The following is a 14,270-nucleotide window of genomic DNA, read 5'->3' as shown; positions in this document are numbered from 1 at the left end:
CTTTGCAGACTCCTGCACTACATTCCTAATTTTAGTCACCTTTCAAATGAGAAAGTATCCTACCAATAAAATTTTTTTAAAAAAATATATTAAGACTCTTGATTTATGGGGAAATTTTATGCAAGGAAAATACAGTAATAATAATGCAGGCACAGAGTCCTTGTGTGTATGCGCTTGCAATAATAATAATAATAATAAATAATAATACACGGTATATGCCACGACACACAACTGGAGGCCAGAGCTCTGTAGAGTGGTTCTTTCCTTCTACCTTTATATGAGTTCCTAGAAATTAATTCAAATTATCAGACTTGTACAATGTCTTTATTTGCCGAGACATCTGATTAGCCCTAAGAAGATAATACAGAGATGCACACACATATATTTAACAGTTTTTAGATTATTCTATGTACATAGGTGAGTTGTCAGCGTGTATGTCTATATCCTAACTGTGTTACTCGTGGCGGAGAAGCCTGAGGAGGGCACTGATCTCCTGAAGCTGCAGTCAGAGAGCTGTGAGCTGCCATGTCCGGGCTGAGAATCAAACCCCAGTCCTCTGAAAGCACAGCCAGTGCTCTTAACCTCTTCTCTCCAGCCCCTAAGAATATATATTTACTCCTTTTAAGGATAAAATCCAGGGCTTCACAAATGTTAGTGAAGGGCTATATCACCAGCTCAACAGTACACTTTTAAATAAGAACTATCTTATTTTTCTCTAATCTTATTTATAGTAATAGAGAGTGTCTGATCATTACGGATGCTTGCTAGGATTTGAACTCAGGACCTTTGGAAGAGCAGTCAGAGCTCTTAACTGTTGAACCATCTCTCCAGTCCCCTTTTCTTTTTTAACCTTTCTTTCCTTCTTTCCTTCTTTCTCTTTCTCTCTTTCTCTCTCTCTTTCTTTCTTTTTTTTTTTGAGGCTGGGTCTTATGTAATGCAAGCTAGCCTCAATCATGCTATGTAGCTAAGAATGACTTAACTCCTAATCCTTCTACCAACAACTCCCAAGTGCTGGGATTATAGCATTTGCCAACATGTCCAGCTATTTCTCATCTTTTCTATATGCTTCATTTTTCCAGTGTTTAAGATTTTTGTTCTTAAACTCAAATATAACCTTAAAAATAGTAACAAGTATTTGTCTACTTATATGTACAGTTTAACATAGCTCTTTATCAAACATCCTCGCAGAGGCAGGAGGACCAGGAATTCAGAATTAGCCTTGTCTACAGAGAGAGCCTGAAGCCTGTCTAGTACATGAGACCCTGTCTTATAAAATAGGGAAAAAATGTAAAAACATCATCTTTTAAGTTCATAAAATCCAGGTCAATCATGACTAGTTAAAACAGGTACATCTGTCTGTTGTGACTGATATGTTGCATATGCAATTATCTCACAGCAGTAAGGCGACCAATCTCCACACAAATCTCCCTTTATACATACCCATAAGGTCAGCAAATCCTCCCACTGGCAATCGGCAGGTTCCAGTAACAAACTGCAGAAGTCTCATCCTCTTCTCGTTATCAATTTCTTTAACAAACTGTTAGTATCACATTTAAAGAGAAATATAAGTCATACATTATGCACAACTTATTGAACAAGAAAGGAAAATGATCATTTAAAATCTTAGAACCCCGAGGTGTTAGCAACACTGACAGCATGTTTCCCAGCGCCTTCCCTACTAGATCTCAGGATGGTTCCTCAGGATTACCTCCTTGTGCAGCACAAAGGACTAGTATTTGAGGATAGCCTTTCCTGTTCTTTACACCTGGCTGATCTATAGCACACTCCTGTGGTTATGCAGGACACAAATACCTAGCTTGAATAAATTTCTAGGTTTCATGCCCAAATAAATATCAAGCTCATGAAACCCAAACTTCCTTCCTTAAAATTTTAAGGGATTTGTAAGCTGTATGTAGCCAAAAATGGGTATTTTTTTTTAATCTCTTAAAAATCTGGGTCTAAGTGTAAGGTGTCCAGCAGATACTTCTACACATATTTTGGCCAGTAAAATATATTTTGTAAGGAATTATTTCTCCTATATACTAATGTCAATTACCTATTTAGTTAGTTTTTGAGACAGGGTCTCATAAAGTCCAAAGCAGCCTCAAGCTTGCTATATAACCAAGAATGCCCTTAAAATTTAAAAAATTGTCCTGTTTTAGCCTCAAGTGATCAGAAAATAGACACAAGCCACCAAACCTGGTTTTCCTGTCAATTATTTCAGCTCATCTTTGTGGTTTTTGTTGGTGGTATTTTTGTTGTTGTTGCTGTTTTGTTTTTTTGAGACAGGGTTTCTGTTTAACCCTGGCTGTCCTGTAACTTCCTCTGTAGACCATTCTGGCCTTGAATGCAGATAGATTCTGCCTGCCTCTGCCTCCCAAGTGCTGGGATTAAAGGCGTAAGCTACCACCACCCAGCTCATCTTTGTGCTTTCTTTCTTTCTTTCTTTCTTTCTTTCTTTCTTTCTTTCTTTCTTTCTTTCTTTCTTTCTTTCTTTCTTTCTTTCTTCTTTCTTTCTTTCTTTTTTTTTTTTTTTTTGGTTTTTCGAGACAGGGTTTCTCTGTGTAGCCCTGGCTGTCCTGGAACTCACCCTGTAGACCAGGCTGGCCTCGAACTCAGAAATCCGCCTGCCTCTGCCTCCCAAGTGCTGGGATTAAAGGCGTGCACCACCACCACCACCACCACCCGGCTACCCGGCTATATTTGTGTTTCTTAAAGTGAATTTTGTTATGTGTATACAAAACATTTTACATTTTATTTTTAAAAGTTATGGTAAGTAGCCAGGGAGATGACTCAGTGGACAAAGGTTCTTGCCTTAGCCTGATGACAAAGTTTTATCCCCAATAGCAACCTGACAGAAGAACTGATACCTGCAAGTTGTTCCGACGCCATATGCACATGATGACATGCATGCATGATGAACACAATAAACAGACAAATAAATACGTAGAAGACTGTGGTAAAATTTCCCTTGCTAATTATTGTATGGCATATAAACTTGTCATGTGAGCATGCACATGTATGCGTGGGTGCACAGGCACCTGTGTGGAGGCTGGTGTCAGTATGAGATATCTTGCTGCTGTGTCCAGGTTTCTGTGTGTGTGCTGCAGATTAAAACTCAGGACCTCATACTTTCCTGACAAGCATTCTATAGACTCAGCCATATTCCTACTTCCCTATGTTAATAATTTTAAGTGAATAATACAACAGCATTAACTCACCCATACTATTATCTGTTGTTGCTATGAGAACACTTTCATCATCTTAAACAAAATGTACTACCTATCACCCAACATCTCAGGGCCACATTCTGTTTCAGTAACTCTGCACATATAACCAGGCAGTGATGGTGCACACCTTTAATCCCCGCAGCTCTGGAAGCAAAAGCAGGTAGATCTCTGTGAGTTTGGGGACAGCCTTGTCTACTGTGTGACTTCTAGGACAGCAAAGGCTACACAGAGAAACTGTGCCTCAAAAAACCAAAACTAAAATAAATCTGTCCACTTAAAGCCTCTCACAGGTGGAATAAACATGTTTGTGTAAGCATGCATTTATGGACGTCTTGATTTAGTTATTTAAATGAAGATACGCCCTTCAGTAACAGCAGCTGGGAGGTGAAAGGCAGAACTATGATGGCCCAGAGCGCGCTACACAGACCAGGCTGGTCTTGAACATGCAGTAGTTCTCCCCTTTCCTGGGACTGGAAGTACAGACATGTGCTACCAAGTCAGGCCTCAAACTTATCTCTTGGCATAGCGCTGGGGATTAAACATGAGGCCTAGGTACACTATCTAGGCCAAGCTCTGAGCCATATCCCCAGCCCCGACTGTTTCTTGAATACCCCCTAACCCCAGTGTTGAAGATTGAATTTGGGGCCTGGAACATGCTGGGAAGCTATACCTCCAGCACAAAATTCACATTTTTTCCTACTTCTGAGACAAGCCTTGCTAAGTAGTCTAAGCTTAGCCTCTAACACATGTAATTACAGGCATGAGACACTATGCCCAGCTCAAAACTCATGTTGCTATAAAGCCTTACGCTACATTATATATCAAGTTTCCTTCATTTTGGGGGGCTAAGTGATATTCTATTATACATACACACTAGTTCTGATTTGTTAATGTATCAATATGCATATGGGTATGCCTTTAGGTGAGACTGAACAACACTGCTAAAAATACTGCTATATAGAAATATCTGCTCAGTTTTATGGTTTTAATTCTTTTGAAGCTAAACTTTAAATCATGTTAACTATACACTTAACTGTTTTTGTTTTTAAAACAAGGTCTCGTGTGGCTAAGGCTGGCCTTCACCTCCCAATCCTTCCGCCTCCTGATATTACAGGAATGTGGCCTCCATGGCTGGCGGTGATGTCTGACATTTTGGTGAACTGCACTGTTTCCCATTGTAGTACACTGAACTCTTACTAGAAACAAATGAGGGGTTTGGGTTTTCCATGTCCTCATCAAAGGTTATTTCTCTCCATTTCTAATTAATGTGCACAAAGTCCTATCTAGCTTGGGTTTTAATTTCCATTTCTTTAAGAATTAAAGATTCTAGGGCTGAGCCGGGCGGGCAGTGGTGACGCACACCTTTAATCCCAGCACTTGGGAGGCAGAGGCAGGTAGATTTCTGAATTTGAGGCCAGTCTGGTCTACCTCTACCATGAGGTCCAGGACAGCCAGGGCTACACAGAGAAACCCTGTCTTGAAAAAAACCAAAAAAAAAAAAAAAAAGGTTCTAGAGATGGCTCAGGGGTTAAGAGCACTGACTGCTCTTCCAGAGGTCCTGAGTTCAATTCTCAGCAACCACATGGAGGCTCACAACCATCTGTAATGGGATTGATTCTTTTATCTGGTGTGTCTGAAGACAAGCATATTCATATACATAAAAATAGATAAATCTTTAAAAAAAGAAAGATTCTGAGCATCTGTGATTTATTTTTCTCTATTTGTAATATTATTTTTATCATTTGTAATTATGTACAGGCGAGTGTGTCTACACGTAGGCATGTGACTATAGGTGCTTGTGGAGGTCAAAGGCATTAGGCACCCTGGAATGGGAGTTACAGTTTTTGAGTCATGGACACGAGTACTAGGAACTGAACCTAAGTCTTCTAGAATAGCAGCAAGTGCTCTTAACTGCTGAGTCATATCTCCAGGCCCTGTTTATTTTTTAAATTACTTGTTTTTATGTGATTGTGTGTGGAGAGGGTAATGAGTGCATGTGAAATTCAGAGGACAGCATCCAAGAATCTGTTCTCTCATTGTACCAGGTGGACTCTGAGGATCAAAAATTTAGGTCATCATCCTTGCTGGTAAGTGCACTGGCCCACTATGCCATCTTGCCAGTCCCATTTTTATTGAAGAAAGAAATAAACAAATAAACAAATGAAAGAGGGGGAGAGGGAGGGAGGAAAAAGCTTAAAAAAGAAAAAACTCACCAAATGTGTGCAAGTGCCCAAGGAGAACAGAAGAGGACATCAGATCCCCTGACACTGGAAGCACAGGAAGGTGGACGCAACAGTATGGTTGCTGGGAATCAAACTATGGTACTTTCTAACCAAGAGCAACAAATACTCTATAACTGCTGAGTCCTCTCTGCAGCCCCATTTTATTTTTTCAAATAACTTTAAGGTATGAATCTGTGGGCACAGGAGAGCCTCAGTGCATGTGGAGGTCTAAGGACAACTTTCAGAAGAAGTTCCTTCTCTCCTTCAACCACGTACAACCCAGAGCTTGACCTCAGGTCAGCACGATTGGCAGCCGGCACATTTACCATCTAAGCCGTGTCTCTGGGTTTCAGTGTTACTCTTTTAGTTTGTTGCGGTGGTGACAGTATGTACATGCTGCACAACTGTGTGTACAGCCACTGCATGCATGTGCGAGTATATGTTGAAGCCAGAGGTCAGTGTTGGAAATGTTCCTCAATCATTCTCCAGCTTTTCTGGGGGTGGGGTGTCTATCATTGGAGCTCATTATTGGCTAAACTGAGTAGTACCCAGAGTCCTCCTGGCTCTGCTTCCTGATGTTGGAAGCATGTCTCTGGGTCCAACTTTTTTCCCAGCTTGGTATTGGATATCCCCACTCATGTACTCAGTGCTTTCATAGTAAGCACTTTACCTAATGAACAGCCCAAATAGCAGGCATTTTTTTGAGCGATCTCACTATAAACTTAAACTATATCTGTTAAATCTGGCATCTGAACATTACATAATTCTTAATGAAGTAGCAGTGATCAAACTATACTTGATGGTTCTAAAAGATTCCAAAAGGATTCTCATCAAATGTACTTTTGATCATTTGAATCAATTACTTTTTACAATTTTTTTGACTTACTTTATGTGCATGAGTGTCTTGCCTGCATGTATGTATATGTAGCATACACACTCCTACTGATGGTTGTGAGCCACCACGTGGGTGCTGGAACCAAACCTGGGTCCTCTGAAAGAACAATAAGTGTTTTTCACAGCTGAACTATCCCTCCCATCCTTAGATCAATGAATCTTATCTTCTGGAGTAATCTTACACTCTGGCAAAGAAAGGTACAAGGTATGTGTTGCTCAGTAACAGTCTTTAAAGGATTTTGGTAAAATCATACTCATGTCTTAGAATGTATTGTTGTAATGCATAACATAGAATAAAGAACCTACACATTTTGTTCTGTTACTTATTTTGATAAATTCTAAGTAAAATAAAATGAAATAAAATGTATGTTGTGTCTATCTATAGAAATAAATTCATAAACAAACCTGCCAAAACCACATGATCTGCTTGCTTGTCCTGGTGTAGTGACGATAGATGGCGTGTCTCTGCCAGTCATTCAGATCAATCTCTTGCATTCCACACAAAAGGACCTGATGGAATGAAAAGCAACAAAACAAGCTGTTTCTTTAGGTAAACAAACAAACAACAAAAAACAAACAAAAAAAACCCCCAAAAACAAAAACCAGAAGTCTCACATAAGTGAGGCTAACTGAAACTACGCTGAGCAAGTATCAGTAAATTCTACATCAAGAGTTCTGTCTACCTGACTCACAGTGGGCAGTTCCCACACGTGGCTTCACATATTGAGCAAAATAGTTACTGATTTGCAGAAAAACCTTAATGACAAGACTTCTTGAAAAATCAATTCTTGCCTTATTTTATGTGCATGGGTGTTTGTCTGCGCGTGTCTGTGGACCACTTGAGAGCCAGGCACCCTCGGCCCTGAGAACCGAGTCAGGTTCTAGAACAGCGAGTGCTGCTCATCGCCTCAGAACCACCTCTCCAGCCCCAAAATGCTTTTTTTTTTTTTTTAAAGTAATGCCTTTTTGTTTTGTTTTAGTATAACTTAAGGGTATTTCAAATGTGTGCTAGCATAAAAAAATACAAATACACTGGAAAGATAAAAACAATGATTTTAAAATAGATATCTGAAGGAGTTTTTACTAGTGTGCTAGACTACATAAAAATTCATTACCTCTAATTCCTTCGCATCAAAATATTGCAAATATTGCTGAGGAAGAATTTCATTAAAACCCTCAAAGAAAGCTTGTGTCTGCTCTTCAACACCTCGAGACAACCTCCACTCAGCTACCATCCTGTCAAATAAGAATGGATATTGTATCAGGAAATTAAGATTTTATTTTAAAGTTTTACATGTACGATTAAAACTGTAAACTTTATTATGTAAGCCTGAAATATATACAAAAGTAGGGCAGCACGAACTTCTCTCATTTAAAAGAGGATCTTACAAAGAGACCCAGGCTGGCCTCAAGCTCAAGACAATCCTCCTGCCTCAGCTCTCTAATGGCTGTGAGAACAGGTATGCACAACCATGCCACATTTGAAAAAATAATTTTTTTTTGTGGTGTTTTTTGGATTTAATTTTTTCAAGACAGGGTTTCTCACCCTTGGCTGTCCTGGAACTCACTCTGTAGACCAGGCTGGCCTCAAACTCAGAAATTCACCTGCTTCTGCCTCCCAGAGTGCTGGGATTATAGGTGTGTGCTACCATCGTCCAGCGAAAAAATAAAAATTTTAAGACAATTACTTTCTCTAAACTCTTCTTTACCAAAAAATTATAGATGTGAACTCTTTTTATATCAACATCTCAACAGTTACAATCATAAAATTTTTATTTTGTTTTAGAATATTTTCTTTAAAATTGTTCTCTGACAAACAAATGTGTGTATTTTAGGCATCTGAATTCTTGACAATAACTAACCTAACAATAGGAGCACATACTGGCTTATAATACAAGTTTCAAAACAAAATGACATTTCAAAGACATTCTCTGACCACAAAATTATCAGTTAGAAAAATAAGAGAAAAAAAAGCAGTTGGGTGAAGCTGGTTGACCGGCACGTGCGGCCGACTTTTGCTTCTCATCTAGTTGGCCCATCTCTGACGGCTCCCTCTGCCTCAGCCGAGCCAGGCCCACTGAGCTGTGCTCATTTTATTTAGGCTTGAGGTTCTGACCTGCCTTGAATCTGCTTTGTAGCCAAAGAGGACTTTGACCTCCATCCCTCTGCCTAATAAGAGGGACTTCAGGTTATGCCACAATGCCTATGGCAAATTACACCTCACTGGAAACAGAAAAAAGCAAGTTTTACAAATGTATCTTAAAATTACAGTAATTGGAAATAAAGTTGTGCACTTTTAGTGTTAGAAAGCACATCCAGCACAGGCCCAGGAATTTCTAGGCTTAGCTGCAGTAGGCTAGCGTGAAGGTGAGTGAGCACTGGGAAGGTACGAATGAACTGACTCTAGGATCAGAAGTGTGAACAAATGTGAAGCAGTACCGCACAGACAGCAACAGCTATTTTACTCGTGAGCTTTTACTACAGCTATAGTACTCCCCATAAAAATGTATAAATTTCAGGTTTTTTAACAGCTCGTTGCTCAACATAGTGTTACTAAATTACTAAGTAAAAGAGGACATCCATTCCAGGAGTGGTGGTGTCGGCCTTTTATCCCAACATGAAAAAACAGAAGCAGGAGGATCTCTGAGTTCAAGACCAGACTGATATACATAACAAACTCCAGGACTGCCTGGGCTACATAGAACCTATCTCAAGATACGTAAATAAATAAATTAGTTAAATTAAATGATTCACTATGACTTTCTACCTTTAAAATCCAATTTTAGGCTAACACTAGAAATAAGTGTTTACATAAAAATGATTACCATAAAACAAACACATTTTAAAAATACCACCCTTTACTATTATTAGACAATTTTTAACAAAAAGTCTAAATGTTGTCAAAAGAACCGTCTCTTTTTCTAAAATAAAATGACTATTTCTTTAATTTGTGTATAGGTTGCACGCCATGTTTGTGAGTGCTAACAGAGGCCTGAAACATGCTGATCCCAGAGAGCAGCTGGAGTTACAGATGGCTGTGGGCCCCCGATGGCTGTGGGCCACCTAATGTGGGTGCTGGGAACCAAACTCACATGTTCTTCACTGCTGAGCTGCTGAGCCACACCCCTTTACACTCACAGTTTTAGGGACACTGCTTCTTACCTGATGTATTCCTCCTTATTTTCTTCTGTCACAAGAATATTGCCACCATTGGGTTTCAAATCATGACTCTTAATTTCACCTAAAATTTCTTTATCAACTGAGAAGTACATTTCCAAACCACATTCTTCAATATTGTTTTCTCTGCACAAACAAAATTAGCACTATTTGTTATACATAAAATTCAACTCAAATGTTTTAATTAAATTCAAATTCTGAGTTTAAGCAATAAACCTTAAATTGTAACATCTAGTTCAAAAAAGTTGGATTATAATCATATTAATTAAGACCTTGGATGCACTTCTATAAAATGTATAATACTGAATAACGACAAAAGTTTGACGTACGTATCCTTTAAATGCAACAAAACAGTGGCCTAACTATGGTGTGGAAGAACTTACAAGCCGCACAGACAGCACAGTACATTTTAATAAATGTAAAGAGAAACTTACTTAACCCAGATGAGAGAATTGTAAAATTCTGGATCAATAGATTCTAAATCCTTAAGTCCAACTGGCTTATTCAGGATACGTTTGTAGAATGGTAAAGAAAATCCAGTATCTATGAATTTTCCATGAAATAGAGCCTACACAGGAAGGAAGCAATACCACTTGAGATAACTATATAAAAGTCATTAAACATCAAAATATTAAATAAAATCTCCACTCCAAAAAAAAAAAAAGTTGAGGCAGGGCATGGTGGTACAGGGCTTTAAAGGCAGCACTCCAAGGCCAAGGTAAGCAGATCTCTATGAACTAGAAGCCAACCTGGTCTAAACACAAACACACACACACACACACACACACACACACACACACACACACACACACACACCCTATACCTGATGGAGAGCTTACTTTCCCTAACATTTCTAACTAGAAAATGGCACAATAGTTAAGAGAACTGGCTGTTCTTGCAGAGGATCCAGGTTCATTCCCAGCACCCACACAGGGAGCGCTACTGTCTAAACCTCCAGGCCCAGAGGATGTCATGCCTTCTTCCGGGCTACACAGACACCAGGCATACACGTGGTGACAGACACACAGGCAGGCAAAACACCAAAACAGATAAAATAAGTGAATAAATAAAATAAAAAGAAAATTCTGTCACATGATCTATTATAATACTTACACAAAACTAGTATTGCTGACTTAGTAAACATTTTTGTACCTGTACTTACCATGGCAATAAATCTGCCAATAAAACGGAAGTATTTCAGGTGGTCTGGATTGATGTAAGAAGCGGGGTTTATCTGCAGGCAGTAGTTATCCTTCCCTGCATATTCAAACAGGCAATACATTGGGTTCAACACTTCATGTGACAAAAGAAAGAACCATTCTCTGAAATCAAAAGAAAACTTAGGATGAAAAATTTTGTAGGTAACCATGTCAACAAATCACAGAGCAGTGTTACAGAACTGTCAGGAACCTGCCCACATCAGCTGAGATGGTTTTCTAATTGCTTTCTGAGACTTCTTGGTTCTGTTCAAACATTATGTTACACAGGATATTTATATACTCTTAAATTTCAAATAATCTAATATATCATTAGTTTTAAAGACTGTTACTTGATTGTCCACTAAAATTTTTCTGTTCATAATCATAATATGTACCCTAATTTGTGAGATACTAAAATGTGAAAATGGTTTGAGTTGATAGAATTTTACACACTAGCAAGTCTAAAATTCACTGCTAGGCCAGGTAATTAGAGCAGTTGCATGGTAACTACTATTCTACCTTCAAGTGAGGTCCGTAGTGTCCTTGAGGACGGCAACTAAGCCAGACACCTCTCATTGTCACAGAGGAACCACTCACTCCGGCCACTCGATGGGTGATTAAAAAACTGCCCTGAAAAGCTTATCTTATCCATGGTCTGTTTGTCTTTCTGTGTGTGTGTGTGTGTGTGTGTGTGTATGTGTGTGTGTGTGTGTGTTTGTGTATGTAGCTCACAACTGCCTTTAGCTCTCATCCAAGAGATATGATGCCATCTTCTGGACTCTTAGCACTGCATTCTAGCATAACCATCCCCCACCCCAACACACGCACATAATTACAAACAACAAACCCTTTGTTGTTATTTTCCAGTTAGGGTTTTTCTGTGCAGCCCTGGCTGTGTAGGAACTCAAGCCCTGGCTGGCCTTGAACTCATAGCTTCACCTGCCTCTGCCTCTGAGTACTGGGATTATAGGTGTGCACTGCCACCTCTCACAAGTAAAATCTTAAATAAGATTTAAAAACAAAAACAAAAACCTAGTAACTGGTGAGATGCACTCAGCAGCTAATAAGCATGCAAATATTCAGGTCCTGAACTAACTCATTAAAAAACAGTATTTCAGCCAGGCGTGGGTACCTTTATTCCCAGTACTTAGGCAGAGGCTAGACAGTCTCTGTGAGTTCAAGGACAGCCTGGCCTATATTGTCAGTTCCAGGATAGCCAGGGCTATGCAGAGAGACACTGTCTCAACAGACAGACAGACAGACAGACAGACAGACAGACAGACAGACGGGCGGGCGGACGGACAGCATCTCAGGAGCTAGAGAAATGGGTCAGTGGATAATAGCATAGGCTGCTCTTGCAAAGGACCTGGGCTCAGTTTCCCAGCACCCACATGATGGCTCACAACTATTTATAATTCCAGTTCCAGGAGATCCAAAATCTTCTTTGGTTCCACAGCATGATGCACACATGTGGTGCATATACATACACACAGGCAAAACATACATACATATAAACAAAAATAAATCTAAAACAAAATACACAAAAACTCTTAGAGGCTGGAAAGATAGCTCGTGGTCAAGAGCACTTGTTGGGAGGACAGGAGTTTGGTCTCCACATCCCCATGGTGGCTCACAGAGAACCAGCACTCTCTTCTGGTCTTCAAGGGCATAAGGCGCACACATACATACAGGCAAAACACTGATGCACATAAAATAATACAGATAAATCTAAAGAGGTCTAAAACACAAAACCCAAACTAAGTATTTCTACTCTCTCTAATAATCCTACAAATAGGTATTTGCTCAAAATAATAAAATATTCAGTCTTTCCTTCAAACTTCTTCACCTTCCACATTGTTACTACTTAGTAATTTATTATTTTATTGAAAAAAAGGGTCTCATCTAGCCCAGGCTGGCTTAAAACACCCTCTAGCCTTGAATTAATCCTACTTCTACCTCCCAAGTGCTGGGATGAGTCATATGCTACTATACCCAGCTTGAATTTTTATTATCTATTCATTTTTAAAATACTTGGTTTTCCTTTAATTTTTATTTATCATTATGTGCATGCCAAATTGTGTATAGGTTCAGGTGTCTGTAGGTACATGCAGGTCATAGCACACAAAGACCACTGCATGCATGTGGAGATTACATGCACATTACACTTTGGGAATTGGGTTCTTTCTTTCTGTAGGTTTTGGAAACTACATTAAAGTTGTCAGGGTTGTACAGAAACCACTTTTGCCCACTGTGTCATCTGTGGCCCTAGTTTAAACTTTTAAACTGATGTAATACTGTCACACAATAAGCAAAGCTATCTCTTGCTCAAGGATGTCTAGTTTGAATAAATGTTCCAAAATGAAGCAGAACAGAGATCTTCAACTCTCTTTTTCATAGCATTCCATTCTCAATGCTAAGTTAATCCTCGGTACTGCTATTTCTACCAGTCCACTAGTGAGGAAGAAATGACTTGGTCACTTCAGGGCTTTAGGTAATCCATGGAGCAGACAGGAGCTGGCTGACTGACACCAGTTACTGGTGAGAAAATGAAAACCTTACATCTGCAATGAGGGAATTTCTGAACTTCATTATCTGTAGGATTCTCTCTCTACCAGAGGGTTATTCTGGGGGAAGTGAGGGATGTCAGTGGAATGAAGTTAACAGTTCTTAGAATAAAGGTGCTGAGTTAATGTTTGCTAAAATTCTGTAGCTGCAGCATTATAAAGCTATAATAATTTCCTAATTTAACTTTCCTGAAACATAATACTTAGAAAATACTGCGAACAAAGTGTAATGATACCTTTGGAGGAAAGGAACTAAGTTCTGAGTATTCATATATCACTACCTTGCTACACCTCCATAATCTAAACCTTCTTCTCCTGGGAAAATCACCCACAAACGTCTTCTCAGATCTTGCGGGCTGAAGCTCATGATCTACAAAACAACAAAGCAGAGAGAGCTGTGACTGCAGCTGTGGAGACATCACCATCACCTCCCAGTTAACTCCACAGTGAGTGACTTAAGGTCAGTATAAAACAGTGCTCACTCACAGTTAGCTAACGTTACACATATACAAGTATGTTAGTAAAGTTTCATACATTTATTCTAAGCATCTAAATTTTTAAATACTTTACACCCCTTTATATGAACTTATGAAATCATTCTATTAATTGTATAGTGTGAAGCAGCTCTAGGCATGGTCCGAGATAAGCTGGATCTTTCTTTCTTCCTACCAATCAGGAAGGGAAGAGTAGTAGGATTGCTTAGGGTTAGTTTTTGTTTCAGTCAAAAGATATACATAAAAAGCTAACTGACCAACAGTGGCTGCAGAGAGAACTCACTTCTCTTTGGAAACATACACATTGGGAATCTATAAATGATGCAGAACAACTACTACTTTGCTTCCCACCCTGGGTGACTAACAGTGATGTGTTCAGATATGAAGGGCAGTAGCATTATAGAGCTATAGTACATAGGTGAATTTTTTTCACCCTCAGTAAACTAATTAATTATGTCCCCTTAGGAAAACCCCACAGGGGCCTGGAGAG

General features: G+C 39.2%; 1 protein-coding gene across 2 annotated transcripts in view; it reads right to left on the bottom strand.

Annotated features, from left to right (window-relative positions):
- Positions 1-14,270, bottom strand: part of Itch (itchy E3 ubiquitin protein ligase) — a 91,954-nt gene that overhangs the window by 6,965 nt on the left and 70,719 nt on the right. For both annotated transcript variants that reach the window (XM_052184021.1, XM_052184022.1), the window contains 7 exons: positions 13,568-13,656; positions 10,686-10,845; positions 9,958-10,091; positions 9,509-9,649; positions 7,462-7,582; positions 6,752-6,856; positions 1,441-1,537 (listed from right to left, as the gene is read on the bottom strand). In XM_052184021.1, the coding sequence (XP_052039981.1) occupies positions 1,441-1,537; positions 6,752-6,856; positions 7,462-7,582; positions 9,509-9,649; positions 9,958-10,091; positions 10,686-10,845; positions 13,568-13,656 (847 nt within the window). The remainder of the gene's footprint in view (positions 1-1,440; positions 1,538-6,751; positions 6,857-7,461; positions 7,583-9,508; positions 9,650-9,957; positions 10,092-10,685; positions 10,846-13,567; positions 13,657-14,270) is intronic.

The sequence above is a fragment of the Apodemus sylvaticus genome, chromosome 5 (genome assembly GCF_947179515.1).
Source record: "Apodemus sylvaticus chromosome 5, mApoSyl1.1, whole genome shotgun sequence".
Lineage (NCBI taxonomy): Eukaryota > Metazoa > Chordata > Mammalia > Rodentia > Muridae > Apodemus > Apodemus sylvaticus.
The sequence above is the reverse complement of the archived record's forward strand: the minus strand, read 5'-3'. Positions and strand labels throughout refer to the sequence as shown.